The sequence below is a fragment of the Oryzias latipes genome, chromosome 3 (assembly GCF_053564925.1).
Source record: "Oryzias latipes strain Hd-rR chromosome 3, Olatipes_Hd-rR_3.1".
NCBI classification, from domain to species: Eukaryota; Metazoa; Chordata; class Actinopteri; order Beloniformes; family Adrianichthyidae; genus Oryzias; species Oryzias latipes.
In genome coordinates, this window is record NC_136239.1 from 14,895,674 (window position 1) to 14,920,562 (window position 24,889).

Consider the following 24,889-nt stretch of genomic DNA (forward strand, 5'->3'; position numbering starts at 1 on the left):
CACCAAGTTTCACACGCATATAGCTGAACATGTCTAAATGCTTCTTGAATATTCTTTACAGATATAAAATGAACTGGTCAACTGTAGGATGTCATTTCCTCTCACATGCTTAAGTCTTTTCCTCATGCTGCAGCCTGCTCCTCAATCATCCCTGTTGCTGGAGTCAAATTTCACCCCCCCCCCCCCCCCCCCCCCCCACACACACACACACCAGCTGCCAGTTCATATGCTAACTAACCCAGCAGTGAGGTGACAAGAGTTTAGACACAAGAGGGAGGGCAGACTGCTTTTTCATTTGTTTTGTATGTCTTTCATAGATTTTTATGAATAATCATTGCTTTTCTAGTCATGTAAAATGCAATTAACCTAATATTTTATCTTTTTTTTTTACAAACAAAACATATGAATGTGCTCCAAAACAAAACCCAACTCTCAGTACAGTTCTACAGATGTAACATAAGACTTAGACAGTAAATGTCTCTTTTATCCTTTTTTAATCAATGCTGCAACTTCTTTTCCTTAATATAAATCCAATGAAATTAAACTACAAAACCAAAAAACACAACGTATAGCAAATTTCTCTAAATAAATTATGTGTATATACAATATGTAGCACTTTTAAACAAAATAATAACAAATCCTTCCAATACAAGCACAGAAAAATGGAACACAAAATTTAAAACCCACATTTGAAATGGCAATTTTAAAAAGATAATTTTTTCAGCCTGCTAAAAGTGCACAATTGTAAAAGCTCTTTTATATAGACAACTGTTTGGTTGCTTAGAGCTCTAAATATAAAAACAATGCCTTTATGGACGTGGCACGGATGGCACGGATGTTCAGCAGGGTAAACCCCAGGAAAGCGGCGGGACCTGATGGAGTTCCCGGAAAGGTTCTGCGGGCCTGCGCCGATCAACTCTCCCAGGTCTTCACAAAAATCTTCAACCTGTCGCTAGCTCAGGCTTTCATCCCTGCTTGCCTGAAGTCATCCACTATCATCCCGATACCCAAAAAGTCCTCATCCACAGCCTTCCTCACGGACTTCCGCCCAGTTGCACTCACTGCTGTCATCACAAAGTGTCTGGAGCGGCTGCTCCTGGGACACATCAAAGACTCCCTCCCTCCAATCTTCGTCCCCCACCAGTTTGCTTACAAAGCAAACAGATCAACGGATGATGCCATTTCCATCACCCTCCACACTGCGCTGAGCCACCTGGAACACAGAGACACCTACGCCAGGATGCTCTTTGTGGACTATAGCTCAGCCTTTAACACAATCATTCCTGACATTCTGGTCAACAAACTGTCTGAACTAGGACTCCACCCACTCACCTGCTCGTGGATCAAGGACTTCCTGACAAACAGACCACAGACAGTCAAACTTGACCCCCACCTCTCCTCCACCCGGACGCTGAGCACAGGCTCCACACAGGGATGTGTGCTGAGTCCTCTGCTGTATACACTGTACACAGCAGACTGCAGACCAGCCCACACCAGCAACACCGTGGTGAAGTTTGCAGACGACACTACTGTGGTGGGGCTGATCTCTGGGGACGACGAGACGGCCTACAGAGACGAAGTCCTGAAACTCTCAAGGTGGTGTCAGGCTAATAACCTCATCCTGAACACCACCAAGACCAAGGAGATCATCCTGGACTTCAGAAAAAACAGAACAGATCCACCCCCACTCTACATCGATGGAAACTGTGTGGAGAGGGTCCACAGCTTCACCCTCCTGGGCACCACCATCTCTGCTGACCTCACATGGTCTAACAACACCATGACTGTCATCAGGAAGGCCCAGCAACGCCTGCACTTCCTGAGAAAACTTAGGAGGAACGACGTCAGCCAGGAGCTGCTGGTAACGTTCTACCGCTCAACCATTGAGAGCATTCTGTCCTATGGCATCACAGTGTGGTTTTCCCACTGCACTGAAGCAGAACGGCAGAGTCTCCAGAGAATGGTAAAGACAGCGCAGAGGATCATCGGCTGCCCCCTCCCCTCACTGAAGGACATTTACCAGTCTCGCTGCCTCAGCAGAGTGACTAGCATCACCACTAACTCCACCCATTCTGCTTTCCCTCTGTTTGAACTGCTGCCCTCTGGAAGGAGGTACAGGTCCATCTGAACCAGGACAAACAGACTAAGAAACAGCTTTTTTCCACAGGCAATTATCATACGGAATGCACATACGTCCACCAACCACACCTCACTCTAATTTTACTACAATGCGTGCAATATCCTGACTGTCTAACCAGGTCACTGTGCAATAACTTGATATTTATTAAGCTGTGCTCACAGCAACTCATGTAATTCCATTCTATTTTATTCACAAATATTTAATATTTAACAGTTTCTGTCCATATTGTTCATTTTTTGTTAAGAGTTGTAAATACAGTATTTCTTTTTCTATTCTATTTTTATTTTTATTTTATGTAACTCCTTCACTCCAAGGCTGCTGCAATTTCATTGTATCCCCATGTACAATGACAATAAACGATTCTGATTCTGATTATATCACTTAGACACAGATGGAGAACCATATCAACTGGATTGGTAACAGCAACAACCACCGACCAAGCCGGCAAGCCCTGGCAGAAAAGATCCCCACAAGAAACACTGCAGGCTGTTCCATAAAAAATATAGTTTTACCATTGCCTTGCAGATCACAGTTGAAGTGGTTTAGTTTTCCTAAAAAAATTCAGAATGATTGAAGTTACAGGTGAACTTTTAGACAACATTTGATCCAAAAAGGTCCGAAAACGTCTTTTTAGGCAAAACTGCAAACACCTATTTTTTTGCATAACTTATCTTTCAAATATCAGCACAAAAAAATTAAAAACGGTAGGGATCTGTGTTTGCTGCCTTCCATATTTTTTTCAGACTTAAAAGTGTAACAGATGATTTATAAAAAATCCTTTTTCATCCAAAAACCTGTGTTAAATCTGTCTAGACTTAGTATTAAAAACTCTCCAAGATGAATGTGCCTGACTCCACCTGCAGGTGGATCACAGACTTCCTGACGGACAGACAGCAGTATGTGAGGCTGGGGAAGCTCGTCTCAGATACTCGGACCACAAGCACCGGATTCCCCCCAGGGCTGTGTCCTTTCACCCCTGTTACTCTCCCTGTACACAAACAGCTGCACAGCTGGTCACCTGTCTGTCAAACTCCTGAAGTTTGCTGACGACACCACACTCATCGGCCTCATCTCTGACGGAGATGAGTCGGCCTACAGGAGTGAAATAGCCAGGCTGGTGTCATAGTGCAGCGCTAACAACCTGGAGCTTAATGCTCTGAAGACAGTGGAGATGACAGTGGACTTGAGGAAGGCCCCAGCCCCCCTCCCCCCTGTCATCCTCTGTGACTCCCCGGTGACCTCTGTGGAGTCCTTCTGCTTCCTGGGAACCATCATCAGCCAGGACCTCAAGTGGGAGCAGAACATCAGCTCCATCACTAAGAAGGTCCAGCAGAGGATGTACTTCCTGAGGCAGCTGAAGAAGTTTCACCTCCCTGAAAAGATCCTGGTAGACTTTTACACCGCCATCATCGAATCCACCCTCACGTCCTCCATCACAGTCTGGTTCGCTGCGGCCACGGCCAGAGACAAGGCCAAGCTGCAACGCGTCATCCACTCAGCAGAGAAGGTGATCGGCTGCCACCTCCCGTCTCTCCAGGAGCTGCACATCTCCAGGACCTGGAGGCGGGCAGCCAGGATTGTAGCCAACCCCTCTCATCCAGGACATAATCTCTTTCGGCCCCTCCCTTCTGGCAAGAGGCTCCGGTCCATCAGGACCAGGACCTCGCGCCACAAGAACAGCTTCTTCCCCACTGCAGTCAGCCTGCTGAACAGTACCCCAACTCCCCCAGGTGACCCCCCCTCCCGCCCACCAAAGGACTGTCGGTGCCACTTACAGGCCCCACCATCCCAGCCCATCTGTGCTCCCACTTTAATTCACCTTACTCTACTGTATATAGTGTGTTGTTGTTGTTAACTTAATTTTTAACTTATTCTTAATTGCACTATACACCAAGTCAAATTCCTCGTTTTGTAAAGTGCGCTCTACTGAACCTGGCAATAAAACTTTTTCTGATTTCTGATTCTATTAATCATTGTTTTTTATTCATTCAAAATGCAATTAAATCAATATTTTATCTTTTTTCTTTTCCTTTTTCTTTTTTTTTATCTCTTATATCCTTTTTTATAATCAATGTTTGAACTTCTTTTCCTTTCTATTGTCATGGTTTCAGTTTGTTGTCTTTTTTTTTCGCTTTAGTTCTTGTTCTGTCTTGTTTGGTTCTGTTTCCTGTTTTATTTTGAAAGGTTTCCTGTCTTGTCATGTTTCTTGAGTTTTACTTCCTTTGGTCCCCATCTGCCCTAATCGTGTTCACCTGTGTCTTGTCTGCCCTGTCTGTATATAAGTCTTGTCTCTGCCTTCCTCCTGTGCTGGTCCATTAACTTCTGCTCATGTTGATCACGTCTTCTTGTCTGGCGTCCATGTCCCTTGCCATGCCACAGTAAGTTTTTGTTTTTAGTTTTGTCATCCTGCTCTGCAGCGCTTTTTGTTAGTTAAATAAACCCACTTGCCCTGAACCCGTTTGCCTCCCGTCTCTGCGCCTGGGTCCTACCTGCTGTCGAGCCCCCCCCCCACACGACATCTATACATCCAATGAAATTAAACTACAAATCAACAAACACAACTGATAACAAATGTCTCTAAAAAAATGATGTGTATATTTGCAGAACCTTAAAAACACCAAACAAATAACAAATGCTTCCCAAATAAAGCACAAAAATGGAACACAAAATGTAAAACCCAAGTTAGAAATTGCAATTTGAAAAGATACTTTTTTCATCAGCTTTTCAAAATCAATCACCAATTCTACTCTTCTGTGGATGAAACAAAGAACTCCAGAACAATGAAGCCATTTCTCTAAGTCTCTCTCACCTTCAGTTTTAAACAAGGTCTGTGAAAATCCACCATACATTGGTCACATGAACTCAGAGACCTGCTAAAAGTGCACAATTGTAAAAGCTCTTTTATATAGACAACTGTTTGTTTGCTTAGAGCTGTAAATATAAAAAAAAATGCTTTTCTATCACCTAGACACAGATGGAGAACCATATCAACTGGATTAATAACAGGGTGGCATGTTTAGACAAAATGAAGCTGTCCATCACATTTTTGACCTAAACATGTAAACACATCCTTGGCTCTGCGGTTAGGAAATGGTATTTGGGAATCTCTTTATACCAGGAGCCAGCCTGGCCATTGGAACATCGCCACAGTGCCCATCCAGACTGGGACAGCAACGGGGTCCACTTCAGAGCCGTGAGCTGCTGTGTTTAACTCCAGCTGTCCCAGCAAGGGAGACAACTGCAGCAACATCCACTGACCAAGCTGACAAGCCCTGGCAGAAAAGATCCCCACAAGAAAAACACTGGCTCAGGCAGGCTGGTCAAAAAAAAATAGTTTTGCCATTGTCTTGCAGCTCGCAGATCAAGTGGTTTAGTTTTCCAGTAATGTCAGTCAAGAATGCAAGTTCAGATTCACAATGTTCATATTCACCATATTCAACAGACATCTCCTCCAATAGCACCTTAAAAATCCTGTGCTGTTTTGCTTTGCAGCTGAGGTTGTTTACGATTTTCAGAATAAGAGTCATTATATGTCCAGAGCCAATCACTTCTGCACATAAGGCCTGCTGGTGAATGACGCAGCAGTAATGCAGACATTTTGGAAAGTCTGGGTCAGCTTTACAGTGAGTGATGAAACCTGTTTGTCTATTGATCATAGCAGGAGTCCCATCTGCAGTCACTGCTACCAGCTTTTCTAATTGTACCTTTTTCTGCACAAAAACTCCTTCACCGTGTTATACATTTCAACTCCTCTTGTAGTTGTCTGTTAGGGCAGATGTGTCAGGAGTTCTTCTCTTGTGGAAACCAAAAGCTATGCTGTACTGTTGCCGTCCACAGACTCATTACACTGGACGTTAACCACCTGCACTTTGCAAGATCCCGGTCCAGCTAATTGGCCAAGTTATCAGACATAGCTGACACTCATCTAGACATTGTAGTGGAAATTGAATGAGTTCTATTGTTCTCATCCTTAGGGACAGTGATAGCAATTATCATCATTGCTTGAATTTTTTTCATGCTATATGCAAAAGTCTTTGTCCCTTAAGGCAACAGATTACAGCCCCCCCCCCCCCCCCCCCCCCCCCCCCCCCCCCCCAGGCTGCTGTCGTATTAACAATAGCTTGGAGCTCCAGAATGGACAAGAAAAAACGACGAGAATGGCTCGAGCAGGGCGTTGCTCACGGGGCGGTCGCTCGTGCCATGCGGTCGCACGTGCTCGGGCCCGCTAAATGCTACTTGTAGCTTTAATTGTCTTTTGTAATTTGTACCTGATGCATCAAAAAACCACTATGGATATTTTTTCCTGCAGGTTGAGTTGCATATTAGTAAGTTAGCCCTTAGTCCCAACTACCCTTTTGGGTGGATACGGACTGTCTGCGTGCAAAAGAATGGGCAAACCTGCAGGGGGCACACAGCTGGTCTGCAGGACTGATCAAGATAGTAAGACCGCTCGGTGAGCCAGTAAAGAGAAATTGTTCACGCAAATTTTTGCATGAAAGGGTAAGTAAGGGTGAAGTAGGTGAGACGCAGGCGTTTTTCAACCGTCTAAACCCTGTGTAGTGCACAATGGGCCCGTTAGTGCTCTTCAAGAGATAAGTGAACGCTCCTTGAGCACAACGTGAATTTAGGAAATTACACCATCATAACATAGTTTGCATGGGCATCCTATAGGCATTTATGTATCACATGCACACCCACACATGCATGCAGCATATGCGACCAGTCAGTAAGGGGCCAGTGAACGCACCATGTTTACTACACCCGCGTGTTTACTACATTTCATGACGTCCCTTAAGATTGCCATGCAAGCCTCAAAGGAACTGTAAAGCTATGTTCACAACGGCCTCAGCAACACATGTTCAAGCAACTACTTTCCATGAAAAAAGTCTATATAAACAAGTGTACTTGTGTTTTTTGGGCGTCCACACTTCAGGCTTCTGCGCTCAAAACTCTCACATTCACGTGTTGTCATGCAAGTTTTTAAGTTTGTTTTTGGACTACATACAAAATGCCCACCCATTGAACGCATTTTAAAATTTAAACCGATTTGAACTTTGACCAATCAAGGACTCAGATCTGGTAGTGATGTTTGGATGATGTCCCTTTAAATTGAAGGAACCATTTGAAAATTGAAAATTGGCATGCATAAGGTCCTTGTGTCGGGATCAGTAGGATACTGTTCCTTTTGGCATTATTTAAAAACGTACCATTTGTGCCTGCAATTTTACTGATAATTGAACAATCATTTGCTGGAAAAAAAAAGCAAATTCTCAAATTTTGCCCCTGACATGGAAAGGATTTTGCTCAAGGTTGGTAGATGAAGTGTGTTCAGAAGGATAGATTCTCCCATCATGCAGACTTATTTGAACTGCCAGAAAAGAGATATTATAACTATGCAATAGGCCCTACAGCAAACATCTTTCATTACTTTATTAGTGAAAGAGTTTTGGTTTGAAGTGTCCCACTCACAGGAACAACCTCATCCCACACTAAGATACTCCTTACAAGATAAAAAGGACATAAAAAGGATGTAAATGGAAATGATGTCTTCAGGACACTTCAATGTAATCCTGGAAACTTTTTACTAGGATGGATCATGATGAATATCAACAAAACCCAAGCATTGCATTACTGTATTTTCTGCACTATAAGGGAACCTTAAAAGTCTTCTTTATTTTTTTTCCAAAAAGGTGCGCCTTATAATCAGGAGGTCTTTATATATGGATTAATTCAGGTTGTTCATGGTGACTGTCAAAGTGAAGCTTTGCTGCAATTTTAATAAGAAAGATCAACCTCATCTTCAGGTTTGCAGGGTTGCTGATTCATCACTCCACACGTCACTCATCAATTGGTTTTCACTGTGAGCCAATACCGAAAGTGCTCATTTTCCTCACAGCCAATCAGAATCAAATCCCTGGCTTTAAATTCATAAATGTTTGCTTATGCGCATTCCAGACATCTCGGCGGCCCACCTCCGTCAGGTTCTACTCCTGGCTCTTCAATTCAGAGTAGTCTGGCTTTAACCACCATCAGCGTCTGGGCTTGGGGGTCTCTTCACTTGGTCCGAGCTCATCATAAACATGACTTTGGCCCAGAGCCCAACCGCCAAAGATACCTGGCTGTTCATGCTTCACTCTGAAATTTTTCAATCACACTTTCAAGATCTCTCCTTATTAGAGTGTTAGTCGTTTTTTTACAAGTTCCAAACAATGTTGGACATTATTGTGAACATGCTTATACAGCTAACATGTAGCCGTTTCGGACTCAGTTTTTTTTTTTTTACGTGTATTCACAGTAATGTTTGTTTTAGCTTTAACAGTCGGTTTTATGATGTGTTGCAAACAAGGTTGGGAGTTACAGGTCCTGTGAATATGCTAGCGTGTAGGGTGTTCTCAAGAAGTCCTAGAGTTACTGTGAATGCAGTTAACAATGTCTGACTCTGTTTCAGTTAATGTGCCTTATAGTTTGGTCCGCTTTATAAATAACATAAGTTTGGAAATAGACCATTCATTGATTTTGTGTCATATAATACTAGCCACTTACAGTGCAGAAAACATTGTATACACACATTAAATCTGTTTTATTATTTCCTATGCTTATACAAAAAAAGCACAAGAGGTATGAAACAGTATTGCTTTGGAATCCTGTGTGAACATAAAAAGGAAATCTGCTGGACATTACATAGAAACAGATGCTCTAGAACCAAATTCCTTTGAGTGATCATGAAGCCAACTTCTGTTCTTAGACGTTCAAAACATGCTTCATCGTACCTGAATCCACAATGGCTCCAGAGTGGGCCCGGGGGAGGTTAAATTTTCCAGCTGTGCCGCCCTCTCGTAGGTAAAGGTTGCCCCGGCAGCTTTGTACTCCCCAGTCCACTGAATGGTCCACCCACCGTTCAGAAAATACCTGCTGGGGTTGTCACCTCGTAGTGCCAAAAAATTCCCAGCTTCAGCCACCTCCTTGATCAGGATATTTCTAGCACCCTCTGGTATCAGACCAATGTCAACATAACCTAAAGGACATCAAATACAGAAACATGAAACCAAGTACTGATATGTAGAATTGTGGAGTATGAGCACAATATGAAGATCTACGAAGGTGAAACATCACAAACACTGCAGATTTATTAAAAAACAAGGACGATATGTAATGCAATGACTCTTGTTTCATCTCAAGTAAAACTGTCTCCCATGTCCCAAAAAAAACTCCTATGTTATTGTTTGTGCAACACACTTTCAATTAATTGCTGGCAATTAAAATCACAAACTAAGATTTCGTTTTTGAAATTACAAAACAGTTTTATTTTTTACAATTACCAAAGACAAGTGAAGCATAAAAGTCCATTAAGTCCCTCTTCAACTATTTTTTATCCATTCCCAGTGGTTTTTAAATTATGATAATGCAGCTTTTAGCTATTCTAGGACATAGTTTCTGCAGCGCAGCAGGAGCTTATTAAAATATTTGCCTCTGGGTTGTGGTAGGGAACATTGGCACAGAAGTAACTCAATGCTGATTTCCCAGCATTCCTTTGTTTATATTCTCCTCTGCTAGCAAAAAGACCCTTACAAACACAATCTAACATGTGTCATAGACTTCAGCTTTTTCAAACCAAAGGTTTCTATCTGCTCCTTGTCAATCATGATTTTAATCAAGACATACTCCGAAACCCAGGCTTAGTCTTAAAATCTTTTATATATGCCCTCCATTGTGAGGAAAAATACTACAAGATGTTAAAAACTCCAAAAATACCCTTTTTATTGGAGGGGGTCTTTAACCTTAAGTAACAGGGCATTTCCTGTTAGACAAGGTCATGCTGTGTTTACCTTTTTTTTTGTAGTTTGTTTTCTCTACAGCTACTGTTTTCCTGTGCCTGCATCTTTCCCCCTTAACTGTCTGCTTAACCATATGGTTTAGAATACAATATTAAAAACATAATATTGTGTTTTACACCCCCTAGGCAATAAGCAGCAGAAAAAAAGCTCTTTATTGATTTTGTCTTGGTTGGTTGGTTCACGGGTCAAGTCATTATACTGCTCTCTGGTTTATCTAAAATAGATCGTATTTTAATTCGTAATAACCTCAGCTCTTTCAAGTTTGTTGTTTACATACACTAAAAAATGTCATGAGTTCAAGTTTGAAAGATAGTTTTTGAGTCTATTGCTTTCCTTTCTGTCATTCACTCTTTTGCACCATTTTTATTTTGACTCTGCGTTTAGATCCAACTCTTTTCAATTTTTTTTTAAAGTATTTAGTTTCAACTAATTGAGCCTCTAAATCTTCTGTTTCATGAGTCTTCAGACAACTCATTCTTTTAGCAGCTGGGATGCAGTGATAACTTAATTCATTTTCTAAATTATAGCAGATGTTTTCTTTGCTCGAATCTAGGACTCCTTAAAAAATGTGTGTTAGAACGTACCCAGTCCTTCCTTCTCCTCAAAGGTTCTCCTCACAGTTGTGCAGGTGGAGCCATTTCCGTTACAAACGCCGCATTGATCCTCCACCGCATTTGAGTTTATTACAAAATCACAACCAATTGTCTGTAACACACACACATGCACACAGACACAAAATTAAACATGTCATAAATCCTGCATTTTCTTATTTTATTATGAGATGAAAGTTCTAAGAAACCCAAAACAAAGTGAGAAACAACAAAAAGTGTAAGTACCTTTGACTGCACATTGCAGAATAAATTAAAAATGGTGTTTGTGCATTAGTGTCACTCAAAAGACGTCAGTGTGCCGTTACATGTATGTCAGTAATTCTTCACATTGGCATTTGTTTTACAGTGGCAAAACTTTCTCATAAAAAAAAAAAACATTAACCCAAACTAACTATGTGACAGACACACAAACCCAATTAATGCTACTTCAATGCTCAAGTACTCAAAGAATTGGGTAAAACAAAATATTTCTGTGATGCGATGATCTTTTTTGTGCGACCGTGGTGCAGTGGCACCTACCTTCGTTGAAGGCCCATAGCGCTTTACAGTCACAAACCTATTTACCCGTTCACACACTGGCGGCGGCTCCGCTGCCGAACACTGTCGAAGTGTCCTTGGGCAAGACACTGAACCCCACCTTGCCCCTGGTGGAAGGTTGGTGCCAGTGTACAGCAGCACAGCCGCTACCAGTGTGTGAATGTGTGCGTGAATGGGTGAATGGGTTTGTGACTGTAAAGCGCTTTGGGCCTTCAAGGAAATTAGAAAGCCCTCTACAAATATACGCCATTTACCATTTAATAAACCAAGAACTTCAATTATTTACTCTATTTTAATTGCAACTATTTCCTTACCAAACAACTGCTGTAAAAAGCCTAATTTTAAGGTATTTTCATTTACATTTGTGACACTGTGGCACGGTAAAAGATCAAAATACCTTAAAAATGCATCAGGTCAAGAGAGCTCCAATTTACCATATCAAAAAACAGTAGGAACACTTTTTAAGCAATTCAAACAATATTGACCACAGACCTGTTTATTAATAGCATAATACATCTGTTGAAATACTGTATTCCACAGTTTATCACACCTGAAGGACATTTATGCAAGGAATTTCTTTAAGAAGCATATTTTACACAACTTCTAAACCTTAGCATCATAAAGTGTTATCTTTTGTGTTCACTGTTTGTCGACGTTACTGTTTTCCAGGAACACTTTTTTGCTGTTTTTTAAAGCTTTAAGAAACCTTGAAGTGATTTTAACAGGGAAATTTTCTTAAAATCACGTAAAAACCTTGGTTTGCTTTTATACATGCTCCTTTTTTACTTTTACAAAGACGAATAAAATAAGAAGCAAAGCAAAAGTTTCTGAAAAGCCTTCGTCTAATCATTTTCGAAATGAGTCTAGTCTTCATCGACTTTCTGATGAGTCACAGAAAAGAATCATGAACAACATTCAAAACTGCAAATCACTGGCTTTATTATATTTTGTTCCAAAACAAATCAAAAGGGGAGCCTTTAGTTTGTGCAGCCAAACTGTAGAATTAGCTAAGGAGGATCAACAGCATCCTCTTTTCAACATAAAGCTCTTTAGTATAGCTGATTTATCAATCATGCCTCTGTTTCTCTGCTGTAAATTAAAACTTGCTGGGAATATTCCATCATGCATTGGGTGCCTGTCATAAGTCTGCTCTCTTTATCTGAACACACCTCTGAATCTTCAGTGGAGGTGTGTTAAACCTGTTGAAACTGACTTGTGACAGACAACTGCTGTGTGTCATGCTGTAACATTTTAAAGGGATCTACTGTGATGGTTTGTCAGGGTTTCTCACAGTCTTTGACGTGTGTCCCGTCACTGAAGTTTCAGACAGACACCTCGAGTTTTCTTGTTCAGGCACACAAAACTGACCTGTAAATGACTCTGGCATAAAAAGACTTCAGAACTGCTAGAACGAAGCTTTCTGTCTGAACAAAAGGGCTTTCTCCTTTGTGTGGTCCAAAAGAGAAAACCCAATAAAGAATCACTTTTGAATCATCTGGTGATGGCTGGTTTCCAAAGAAAAAATGCAAAGTATTAAGTACAGCATCCGAGCACTCTGAAAGATTACTATACAGCCTGGCTGCTCTGGAGGAAAATGTAAGTAATGAGGGATGGCTATCACATTTGCATAGTGTCGTAATGTAATTCCATTTGGATTCAGTGGCTTTTATTTGTTGTAAATGACAAAATAAAAAATAAAACCAACATATTGTTCAATTAAAGCCCCTACCAGACATAAAGGGGTGAAAACGCGCAAAAAAAAAAAGAAATAAAATCAATTGGAGCGTGCCTCATGTTGACTTTTAACACACAAAGCTGGAGATTTACTAGAGGAACACGCAGGACTGATACAAATGTCACAAAATGTCATGAAGTCAGAGTCCTCTTTGTGTGGCTTCTGTCCACCCAGAAAACAAACACTTTCTGTGGTGACTGACATTTTACCCTAAGTTGATAGCAGCTTGTTCATTCATTTATCTAAAACGATAGCAGTCCCCCATCCCCAACGTTTTTCCATCAGCATGCTCATCATCATGCAGAATGTCAAATGTTCAACAGTCATCTGAAGAGAAAACGCGCTGAAGGTTATTTTACAGCGATGTAAGACCAACAGCAGTGAGCAGTGAGGAGCAGTGAGATACCTGACAGACGCCGTCGATGCACACGTCTCTGCTTTTGTTTCCATCATAGCACGGTGTGCCATCAGTGACAGCATCTCGCATTTTTTCTGAAAAGTGTTCATTCGCTGGACAACAGTGCAGTTCACAGGGGTTGACTGTGAGGAAAAAAAAAAAAAAGAACAAGTTAGACAGAAATAAACAAGGAGACGCATAGGCTGAATTCAGGTCACCTTTGTTGATGACTGCCTCCCACTTGTAGAATTTGCCCTTGTAAGGGAGGGCATTGAAGTGACTGCACTGCATGTTTCTGAAGGTGGGAACACCCTGAGGGCATGGCGCTGAGTTGCAGATCCTGTGCCTCCGTCTCTCTCCAAGACAATACTTCCCTCTGTGCTTTGGGCTGCAGAACAGGCAAGGATTTCATTGAAATATATGTTACAACCACCCACGACAGGAAATGTTCACAGGGATACTCACAGTTTAAACTTAAAAATGGCACATTGAGTCACTCCTTTTCAGTAGCTCTCATACAGTTTGCCCTCATGACACTTTTTAAAGTTTAACATAACTTAAAGTTATAAACAAACCAATCATCTAAAAACACAAAAACGGCTTTAAATCCAGCAGCTTTTGCAACACGTTTGCTGATTGTTTTAATTTAAAGGAAATTACTTAAATTAGATTGAACAACCTTTTATAATGTCAATTATCCAACATTCTAATATGTAAATATATGTACAGAACATTTCCAAAACATTAGAATATAATTGAAAAGTGTATTTAATTCTTCAATTTAATTCAGAAAGCTAAACTTTTATAGAATATACATTCAGGGCTCACTGTTTAATTGATTAGGTATATGTTTATTTTTACATGAATTGGGATTCCAAACAGAATTTCAGAAAACTGGAATACTGTGGAGAAATTACAATTTACCTCATAATTTTGCAAAAAAAATTAAAAACAGAGATTATAATCAGATCAAAAACATGAAAAAAGCAATGTATTTTCAAATTGACATGTCCATCTTCAATACTTCAAGAGTATAGGCAGGGCCAGGTTCTGAAAGGAGGAAGTCCTGTAGAACATTCGGCCCGACTGTTGCAGTGATTTTGGATTCTTTTTTTTGTTTTTCTTCTTCTTCTTCTTCTTCTTCGTTTTCTGTGGTTTATTGGTGCTTGGCAAACAGCATTACCACCACCACCCAATCTGTAGTGTGGATCAGGATGCCCCCCCCCCCCTCTCACAACCCATAACTGAATTGAATCGGTTAGTTCAAAAGGGGCTCAAGTCCGAGAGGCTTGTCTTTCCAGGAAATGATTTTAATTGCATAGCTTAAAGGGAGGCTACACCAAAGAATTAATACTTTACCCAGATTTAGCACCAGTTCATAGCTTACAAATGCCATAATATGAAGCACCTCACTTTTATAATTTCAAAGGACTAGCAAACTAAAATCTCTGGACTTGGGCCCTTCTTGAATTAAACAGGGGCGCTGCCATATTGGATAACTAGTGCTGCCATCTATGGGATAAAGCCAAACCCATGCAAGAGAGGCCCAAGTCCAGGAATTTTGCACTTAATGCATTTTAAATGTCAAGCATAGTCAATATATTAAAACAGACTTGGGACTTTTTTGCACATAATCAGATAGCTTTTCCCTTGAAGACCATAGAACATAAAATATCTCTATTTTGAAAAATTGAGGACTTGGGCCCCTTTTGAACTAACCGATTCAAATGAACCGAACTGAAGCAATTTAATGGCATTTATTTCCTGCAGAATGTGGAAAGATTTCTCCATAGAATTCTGATTTTTGAAATTCTTTTTATGTGGGTTTCATGAGCTGGAACCCCAATTTATGTAAAAATAAACAAATAAATACTTAAATCAATCAAACAAATACTAAATAGGCATAAAAAAAGTGCGTTAAGGGTTTATTAAAGTTTAAATGAACATGATAAGCAGAACGAAAAATTGAAAAATGTAACTAGGATTTTACCGCTTAAAATAATGACACACTGTTGCTATGTCTTCTCCTATATTCCTAACCTTAAACTTACATTTTCTTTACATGAAGTGCCATATTAAAAGTAAAGAGAATAAAACTAGAAACTTCTGAAAAGAAAAATTCAAAGCAGCAGGAAAAAGGGACTTCTGTCAGTTCAGCAGAGAGTTTCTGAGCGCACCACAATTAATAAAAGCTTTGGTTTCTCCCAAACAGCTTTATCTGGTTTGGTGTTCACAGCTGTGTCTTCCTTTATTAATATGTTGGAGAATACAAACATGGAAACCATAAACTGCACCGTTTTGCTTTCTTCCAACATCTTTTGAACCCTTTTGTTCTCTGCTTCCTAATTTTGTTGGTTTCAGTAATTTTCTATGGATTAATAAACTCTGAGGCGCTGTTTGTGCAAAGCTGAGCATATTCTGCTGCAAAGTGTCAGATGAAAACTAAAACAGGGCTTTGGCCGCTTCAAAAGCTGCACAAACGTTTTTGCATCTTTGCCCTAGACAGGTGTGTGAATTTAGAATTCAAATTGAGCACTTCTGTGTTTCTGTAAACAGCAAATGATAATACCTTTATGGGAACATCGCAATAAAACTTCTACAGAAAAAAGTACAACTGTTTTCATCAAACAATTTAAAATGTGGAATTATACACTGTAACAGTCTAATGTGTCTAATGCGCCCAAGACGTTTGATTTTTATTTTATTTTAATAATTGTGACTTACAGTTAATACAATTTTAAATGAAAGTTTCATAGAAAACAAATGATACTTAGGCCTAATCAAAAATGTTTACATAGCATAAGTTTTTAAAAGCACAAACATCTAAAGCACTTTTTTCTTGGTTGATGCTCCTTTAGCATGAATTACTGCAGCAATGCACTGTGGAGGTTATCAGTATGTGACTCTGTGTAGGTGTTCAGGAAGAACAGGTGGTTCAGATAAGAGCTTTCTGCTGTAGAGCCACACTTGTCATACCATATTCTTTACTAAACTCATTTTTATTGAATTTAGATCAGATGTGACCAGTCAGTCCCAGAAATGCTTTTGTTAGCTAAAGACTCACTCTGATGAAAATTGTGTTTTTAACATACTCTTGTGGCATTATATACCTTGGGACATATAGAAAGAATATTACGATTACAATAGCATTTTAACATTTTTCCTTTTTCAAATTATAGAGATTTAGGAGCAGAGGAAAAAATGCTGCTGTCAAAAGCTTTTAGGAGTGACGTACAAGTTACTACAACAAGCTCCCTGCTCCACTCTGTTCTTATGCATCCACACATAGACAAATAGATTCATGTCTTTGTTTTCCTTGTCTGAGCTGGCATCTGGATCAAAACTGTATGTCTGGATAGCTCCAATATCGCTCACCTTTTTTTTGTTGCACTGGTAATGATAGGTTGGGAAGTTCGGACAGGCTTACTCTGCGCAACAGTCCTGCCCACAACTCAGAGGTGAATTTTTTTATGTACTGCTGCAGCTCTGCAGAAACCATGTCTTGAAAAAACACTTTTTGATTTTGGCTAAATACATTTGGCATAATAAGATTTATAAGACCACTGGAAAGCTTTTAAAATAGATCAAATGGGGACTGCAGGGAGACTTTGACCAATAATAAGCACTGTCTGCAGCTTTGATGCACATGATTGGACATGAGCAAATCAGTGGACAGTAACTTTAATACTGCGCATCTTCTTTATACTTTCTGACTTTAAGATTTTGGGGGGAAAAAGCTAAATGCTAAGTACTTCAGCTATAAGACAAGTTTTCACCACTGAGCAACAAACCAACTTTTTTATTTATTTTTTATCCTCAATCCTGGTCCAATAGAGCTTTGAAACAGGAAATCCAACAGCAGAAGCTCATGTCCAGCAAACATCTGTGTGACTTTTCTCACATCTTTGACACCAGCAGCAGTCCATTACTCATGAACCCATTTCAAATTTCTAAATGGGCTTCATTTCAAAACCTCTCAAGGTTGCAGTAATCTCTGCTGCTAGTGTATCTTTCTCTACCACACTATTTTCTGCCATTTAGTTTTTCATTAATGTGATTGGATGCAGCGCTCTGTAAACAGCCAGCTGTTTTAGCAAATGAGCCTTTGCCTCTTGCCCTCTTTGTGCGTTTGCAGTCGTTCCCATGTTAGTGTCGTTGACTGATCCACACTGACAGACCCTTTGAAGCCCCACTCATTCAATTCATATGTTTAAATTATTTGATCAGTCTACGTATTATAAAGCAAGAATTTTTGTCTTATCAAATGTATTTACTAAAACATACATCCAGTTGCAATAAATAAGCTCACTAAGCTGAATGAAGGGAGAGCTCTGTTTTTGACTTGATTCAAAACTGGGTAACCCTTTCTTTTACAGTACAGTACTTACAGTGTACTTAAGTGGTGTTACCAAACTAACTGGGTAACTCTTTCTTTTACAGTACAGTACTTACAGTGTACTTAAGTGGTGTTACCAAACTAACTGGGTAACTCTTTCTTTTACAGTACAGTACTTACAGTGTACTTAAGTGGTGTTACCAAACTAACTGGGTAACTCTTTCTTTTACAGTACAGTACTTACAGTGTACTTAAGTGGTGTTACCAAACTAACTGGGTAACTCTTTCTTTTACAGTACAGTACTTACAGTGTACTTAAGTGGTGTTACCAAACTAACTGGGTAACTCTTTCTTTTACAGTACAGTACTTACAGTGTACTTAAGTGGTGTTACCAAACTAACTGGGTAACTCTTTCTTTTACAGTACAGTGCTTACAGTGTACTTAAGTGGTACTTACATGGTACTTATTGTGTAACTACTGGGTACTTTTTATGGAATTTACTGGGTACTTTCATGGTACTTTTTTTGTGTCTACTCTGTACTTACATGGTACTTACTGTGTATTTATGTGGTACTATTTGGTTCATACCTATGTGGTACATACACTGGGTATCTATAATATTCTTACTGGGTATTTACATGTTGTGCAAAGGTGTCTTTTATGGTACTTACCACATGTATGAACAAGGTAAGTACAAATAAAGTACCTTGACCTTTAGGTCTGCACTCGCTGCATGTTTCATGGTATTTACCATGAATTTACCACAGAAACTACCCCTTAAGTACACTGAAAATGGACTGTAAAAGAAAGTCAGCCCTATTTCCACTCAACTACATGGTACTTTCATTACTAAATACTGGGTATGTTCACTTGAATATTACTTGGTACTTACCCCTTAAGTACACTGAAACTGGACTGTAAAAGAAAGTCAGCCCTATTTCCACTCAACTACATGGTACTTTCAGTAGTAAATGCTGGGTATCTTCACGTATTACCTTCCCGTACAGTGTACATACACACTTGGTGTTCTGACCTCACCAAACGAGACAATGCTAAATTGTTGGTAAAGGTGAAGTAACTGCATTGTAAAAACATATTCTGGCCTGATTACTTCTTGTAACATGAGGCAAATGTAAAGAGAAACAAGACAGCAGTGAAAACAATAATCTTTAATGATACACTTCTGCAGCATACAAAATGTCATCACAATGAAATTTGTTTTAAGTTCTCAACAGCATTCCAAAAAACACATTATTGGCCTGAGGGTCGTGCTTTTTGTCCGACAAAGTTCTTTCAGTAGAGTTTGGTAACGGTGCAGGACTTCTTCAGGGTTTGTAACTGCAAGAAAATTCACAATAAATGAACATAAAAAGCATAAAGACTTTTATAAAGTACAAAATATATTTTACTTTTTTAATCATTTCTGTAATGAGTTTGATAAATCTCTGTGAATTCTTTATTGCTTTGACTGTAATGCTTGAAACTAATCAATTATCCTCATTTATAAACATGATGGATTATTCACAACTTTATATTTTAGTTACATAAACAAAAACAACAAAAAACAAAATAAAGAAAAAAAATCAAAATTGCCATAAAAAATCTAATTTGTTTAGACAAAGAATGACAAAAGTAATGTTTTAATTGGCAATTGCTGTGTGTATTTCTTCTTTATAAATATTATTTGCACCTACAATTTGCATTAGCATGAAAAACATGGCCATGTAAAAGAAAAGGAAAAAAAGAAATAAATAGGCAATTTCAAATTCAACACAGTTACTCACAAAAATATGTTTTAAATTAAATTTCACTGTTGGGTGGTATTGTTTTCTCTATCATATTTAAAAAATAAAATAAAATAAAAACGGAGAAAGAAAAGAAAATGGGGAAAATGCAGTTAAACTCTTCATTAATGTAAATAATATGTCCACTCGGTGGATTTAGCTTACTTTAGCTTTCTCTCCTGTGGCTTCACGGATTCGTCTGGGATGTCTTCTTCACCATAGCTGATCTAAAGCGGTAAAAAAACGGAAGTACGTCATCATTATTTTAAATAAACGCCTTTCTTTGATTTTCCCAGAAAGACGTGCGTTCAAACGAGCACAGAACCACAGACTTTATTATTTAGCCTACGTGCTTGTTTTACAGGTGCCTCTCTCCTGGTAAGTAAAAACAATGTTTCTAGAATTTCATTACAAACTTTGAAAAGTTATACATATTGAAATAACTGAAATTATTGCAGTAAGGTGGCAGACATGCTCTTACGTTACGTTTCAAACACAGAGAGAGCAGCTGAAATCACGAGGTTAGCTTCTTTATAAAGTTTGATCAGTTTAAATATTTACATATACGGTAATTTATCCAATATTTAAAAAAAACAAAAACACTGGCTTACCTGCCAAATGAAGAGAAATTCAAACTGTTGCACGCGCCTCGAGGCTCTCCGGATTAATGCACGTTCACCTCGGGGTAGTTGTGCTGCATTCAAGTGCGCTGGGAATTTGCAACTTTACTCGCCCAGCCAGGGGTAGTTGGACCTACTTAACAAAAACACACACTCGGGGTGTTTTTAGTATTAAAAGTAAATATTTAGCCTTGTTGTTTTACATATTTTCCTGACATTATATATTAAAACAAGTTCATGTTTAAAACAATATTTAAAAAAAGTTAAGTTTTGAATAGTTTATTATCATATTTATAAATGAGGATAAATGATTAGTTTCAAGCGTTACAGTTAAAGCAATAAAGAATTCACAGAGATTTATCAAACTCATTACAGAAATGATTAAAAAAGTAAAATATATTTTGTACTTTATAAAAGTCTTTATGCTTTTTATGTTCATTTATTGTGAATTTTCTTGCAGTTACAAACCCTGAAGAAGTCCTGCACCGTTACCAAACTCTACTGAAAGAACTTTGTCGGACAAAAAGCACGACCCTCAGGCCAATAATGTGTTTTTTGGAATGCTGTAGAGAACTTAAAACAAATTTCATTGTGATGACATTTTGTATGCTGCAGAAGTGTATCATTAAAGATTGTTGTTTTCACTGCTGTCTTGTTTCTCTTTAAACTTGCCTCATGTTACAAGAAGTAATCAGGCCAGAATATGTTTTTACAATGCAGTTACTTTATCCTTACCAACAATTTAGCATTGTCTCGTTTGGTGAGGTCAGAACACCAAGTGTGTATGTACACTGTACGGGAAGGTAATACGTGAAGATACCCAGCATTTACTACTGAAAGTACCATGTAGTTGAGTGGAAATAGGGCTGACTTTCTTTTACAGTCCAGTTTCAGTGAACTTAAGGGGTAAGTACCAAGTAATATTCAAGTGAACATACCCAGTATTTAGTAATGAAAGTACCATGTAATTGAGTGGAAATAGGGCTGACTTTCTTTTACAGTACAGTTTCAGTGAACTTAAGGGGTAAGTACCAAGTAATATTCAAGTGAACATACCCAGTATTTAGTACTGAAATTACCATGTAGTTGAGTGGAAATAGGGCTAACTTTCTTTTACAGTACAGTTTCAGTGTACTTAAGGGGTAAGTACCAAGTAATATTCAAGTGAACATACCCAGTATTTAGTAATGAAAGTACCATGTAGTTGAGTGGAAATAGGGCTGACTTTCTTTTACAGTCCATTTTCAGTGTACTTAATGGGTAGTTTCTGTGGTAAATTCATGGTAAATACCATGAAACATGCAGCGAGTGCAGACCTAAAGGTCAAGGTACTTTATTTGTACTTACCTTGTTCATACATGTGGTAAGTACCATAAAAGACACCTTTGCACAACATGTAAATACCCAGTAAGAATATTATAAATACCCAGTGTATGTACCACATAGGTATGAACCAAATAGTACCACATAAATACACAGTAAGTACCATGTAAGTACAGAGAAGACACAAAAAAAGTACCATGAAAGTACCTAGTAAATTCCATCAAAAGTACCATGGAAGTACCCTGAAAGTACCCAGTAGTTACACAATATGTACCATGTAAATACCACTTAAGTACACTGTAAGTACTGTACTGTAAAAGAAAGCGTTACCCAAAACGGACCCAAACGGTCACGGTCCATGATTATTTTCAAGCTACTTGACACAGAGTATACAGAGATAGAAGATCAGAATTATGGGTAAAATTAAGTATACAAATAGGAACTGCAGTAAACTCTATGTGATCTTCCTGCATCAGTGATCATTTATTTGTCTCAGTTACGCTTGATGTGCCTTTTTTACTACTTTCTGCTTTAATAATGGGGGGAAAAAGCAACATAAAAAAATGAAACAAAAAAGCTTGAACGTTTTGGAGAATTTCCAATGAAATCAGATGGACTAATTTCTTTTTTGCTTATCAAAAAACAACTGACCCAAAAACATTGTTTACTGGATGAGCATTTTTACAAGAAGGTTTTTTATTTACACACTGAACCCTATCTGTTTCAGAGACTTGAATCACGTGTTTGTTATCAATTATGTAGCAACAATTCAAGTTTTTTACACCCTTTGTGCAGCTGAACACACACAAAGAGCTGTGAATTTCGCATGCAGAGTGCCGTCTATGGAAGCAGGAGCAGTGGCAGACCGATCAGTACTTTCCTAAACGGAGGGGTGAACAAAAGCCCATCAATCGTAAGCATGTAGAGGGGGTTTGATCAAGGAAATCCAAAATGTTTTGCTGCTTTAATCAAAATGATATAGGCTATATTTATAAAATGCTGATGAACTTGTGTTAACACAGTGCTAATTGTAATATATGTACTCGAAATGTAATGAGGGTGTTTAATCATTGAGCGCATTCCTACTATATTAATCCACAATGTCGAATGTAATTTTACAATTAGTTATTTTCAAAACAAACATAGTTCCTTACATAAGACCTTACTCCCAGAATAGTTTGACCATAGAGATTATTTCTACATTTACATGGTAGGTGACTTCAGAGGAAAATGGTTAAACATTGTGTATTCTCCCTTTTAAACTCTCCAATAAAGTAAGAAAAGCAAACAAACCAGTGATTCGATCACAAACACTTACACTGGGTTATCACATTCTCTTTCAGCGCTCTGTACTCCGGCTCCACACGTCCTTGTGCACGCTGACCACTCACTCCACGGCGCCCAGCCACCATCTATGCTCCCAGGCTGATACCCGACTGCAACACACTGGCCACCTATACACCACTGAGAGAAACACATGCTTATGCTTGTGGAACTGGAAAAAAAAAAATAATCGCACCATAGTTTAATAAGACCTTTAGAATATGTCTCTATATATGATTCATTACGTTTTTCTTTCAGAATTGTTGTATTTTTCTGAGTACAAGTCACGTTTTTTTGAATAGTTAAGCCGGGGGCGCGATTTATGCTCAGGTGAGACTTATATATGATTTAAAAAAACAACAACTTGTGTGTTAGTTATCAGCTGCCAGCCGGCACTGTAGATACCAGATTTTCCTATTGGCAGCAACGCAAAAGAAGCAGCACCAACCTTGGATGAGTTGTTCCAAAGCAACACAGACAATGTGGAATTCAATAAGTTTTGTGATTTGAAGCTGGGCAATATAACATTTTTATATCACAATATTTCTTTTTTATTTTATTAAAGCAAAAGCTTTTGAATTCCAAAGAGCACATAGATAAAACAGACTGCTACTCAGTGCTTGATCAGTTCCATTTAAACACAAAGGAATATTAGGTATATTCTACAGATAAATTATAATGCTTTCATGTTTTAAGATTGACAAATGTTTTTGTCAACATCCTGTGAGTAAGCTGGGAACTAAAAGCAAATTCTCTGAATTTCTTCTGGTAGTTTACCTTTGCTTTTTTTGCTGGAGAATCATCATTTTTTTCACTCTGAAATTGAACACGCTTGGTGATGAAAAAAGGTTGGTGATATTTTCAGTCTTAGAAAGAACATGCTTTCTGCACAATATGCAGTGCAGTGCACTGTGTTTTTTTTTTGTCTGATCTGAAATAACAAAAGTACCTCCACACATGGGCCGGAATTGGATTCATGAGTCACCAGCCAAGCTGGCTGGTTGATAGAAAAAAATCTACCGGCCAAACATGTTTTTTACCGACCAAATTATTACATGTTTACACAGAAATACCTTAGGCGTTTTACTTTTTAAACTTCTTTTCTGATTTCTTTTTTTAAGAAAATGAAATTACACAAAATTAATTTATAAATGGTATGTAGATCTCGAGGAGGCTTTGGAGCACAAACAGGACCGGCCGGCAGCTTCAGCGAACCATGTGTCTGAGTAGTGCTGGTATTAACCTAATCCTAACCCTTCCTCTGGGTCTATGCGGCCAAGAGTAAAGCATTGACCGCACATATTTAGATAATTATGAGCGAACAGTCACTTAAAACTAATTATAATAAAAATAAAAGCACGTTTAGAAAATCATCTTGCTCAATATGCAGGTTTTTTTGTTTACAACAGAACTCGCTATTTCTACCTCTACCGCTGCTAATAGACTGTGGCTTCAATTCTGTTATTATTTCAAACATACTGTTTTTATTAATGTCCTATGAATTTATTTTGTTTTATTTATCTGCCATGCCTGAAAGGCCAGTCCGTGAAAATACTGTCTTTAAACTGATCCGTGATTGCATATAGACGACACATGCTTGTTAGCATAGCATCATTTCATTAAAATGCACTTTTTGGCATCTGCAACCTAGATTCCGGAGTAATTTATGGTTCAAAAAATATTGTATCTGTAGTGAGTCTGCTTTTTCTTTTTTTTTGTGTTATTTTTCTAAATAAGGAGACTTGCAATACTGTAACACTGCAGAAAACAAGAGGGAAACATTAACCTTTGCTGACGTGGTGCAAAATACTACAGACGGGACTTGTGAGATGGGATGTAGGATTTGAATCTTTGAGACACAGGTGCTTCTGAGCTCATTTGTTCCCCTAACTGTTAAAAACGAGAGGTGTAAACCTCAGATGAGCGGTCTATTTAGTAAAACTAACATTCTCCTGCTAATCCAACCAAACGAGATAATTATCCTGTGAAAAACAAGCCTTTCAACATTATTTTGTTTCATAGTAGAATTTAGCAGTCATAATAATTATTGCCATCATTTTCCCGGACTGCATATAATGCTGTTTAATCTGTGTGCATTTTTAAATGTTTCTTACAAAATGACACAGTTCACTGAATTGAGAAATTGTTTTCTTCTTTTGCTTTTTTGTAAACATGACAGCTAATTCATTTTAAACTGTTGATGTACTTAACCCTTGTGCTATCCTATGACCCCACCCTTACATTGA

General features: G+C 38.6%; 1 protein-coding gene and 2 long non-coding RNA genes across 5 annotated transcripts in view; 1 reads left to right on the forward strand and 2 right to left on the reverse strand.

The window, feature by feature from the left end:
• adamts7 (a disintegrin-like and metallopeptidase (reprolysin type) with thrombospondin type 1 motif, 7) overlaps nucleotides 1-24,889 on the reverse strand; it is a 201,964-nt gene that overhangs the window by 70,112 nt on the left and 106,963 nt on the right. For all 3 annotated transcript variants that reach the window (XM_078944241.1, XM_023952917.2, XM_078944242.1), the window contains exons 11-15: nucleotides 22,639-22,784; nucleotides 13,474-13,643; nucleotides 13,265-13,398; nucleotides 10,560-10,680; nucleotides 8,911-9,155 (exon numbers count right to left, since the gene is read on the reverse strand). In XM_078944241.1, the coding sequence (XP_078800367.1) occupies nucleotides 8,911-9,155; nucleotides 10,560-10,680; nucleotides 13,265-13,398; nucleotides 13,474-13,643; nucleotides 22,639-22,784 (816 nt within the window). The remainder of the gene's footprint in view (nucleotides 1-8,910; nucleotides 9,156-10,559; nucleotides 10,681-13,264; nucleotides 13,399-13,473; nucleotides 13,644-22,638; nucleotides 22,785-24,889) is intronic.
• LOC105356528 (uncharacterized) lies at nucleotides 18,748-20,061 on the reverse strand. Its single transcript, XR_910646.4, has 3 exons — nucleotides 19,989-20,061; nucleotides 19,543-19,604; nucleotides 18,748-18,931 (listed from the first exon to the last, which is right to left on the reverse strand). It is a non-coding gene; the product is annotated as an uncharacterized LOC105356528 (long non-coding RNA).
• On the forward strand, nucleotides 19,655-20,641 carry LOC144990932 (uncharacterized). The gene is made up of 2 exons (XR_013654807.1): nucleotides 19,655-19,755; nucleotides 20,458-20,641. It is a non-coding gene; the product is annotated as an uncharacterized LOC144990932 (long non-coding RNA).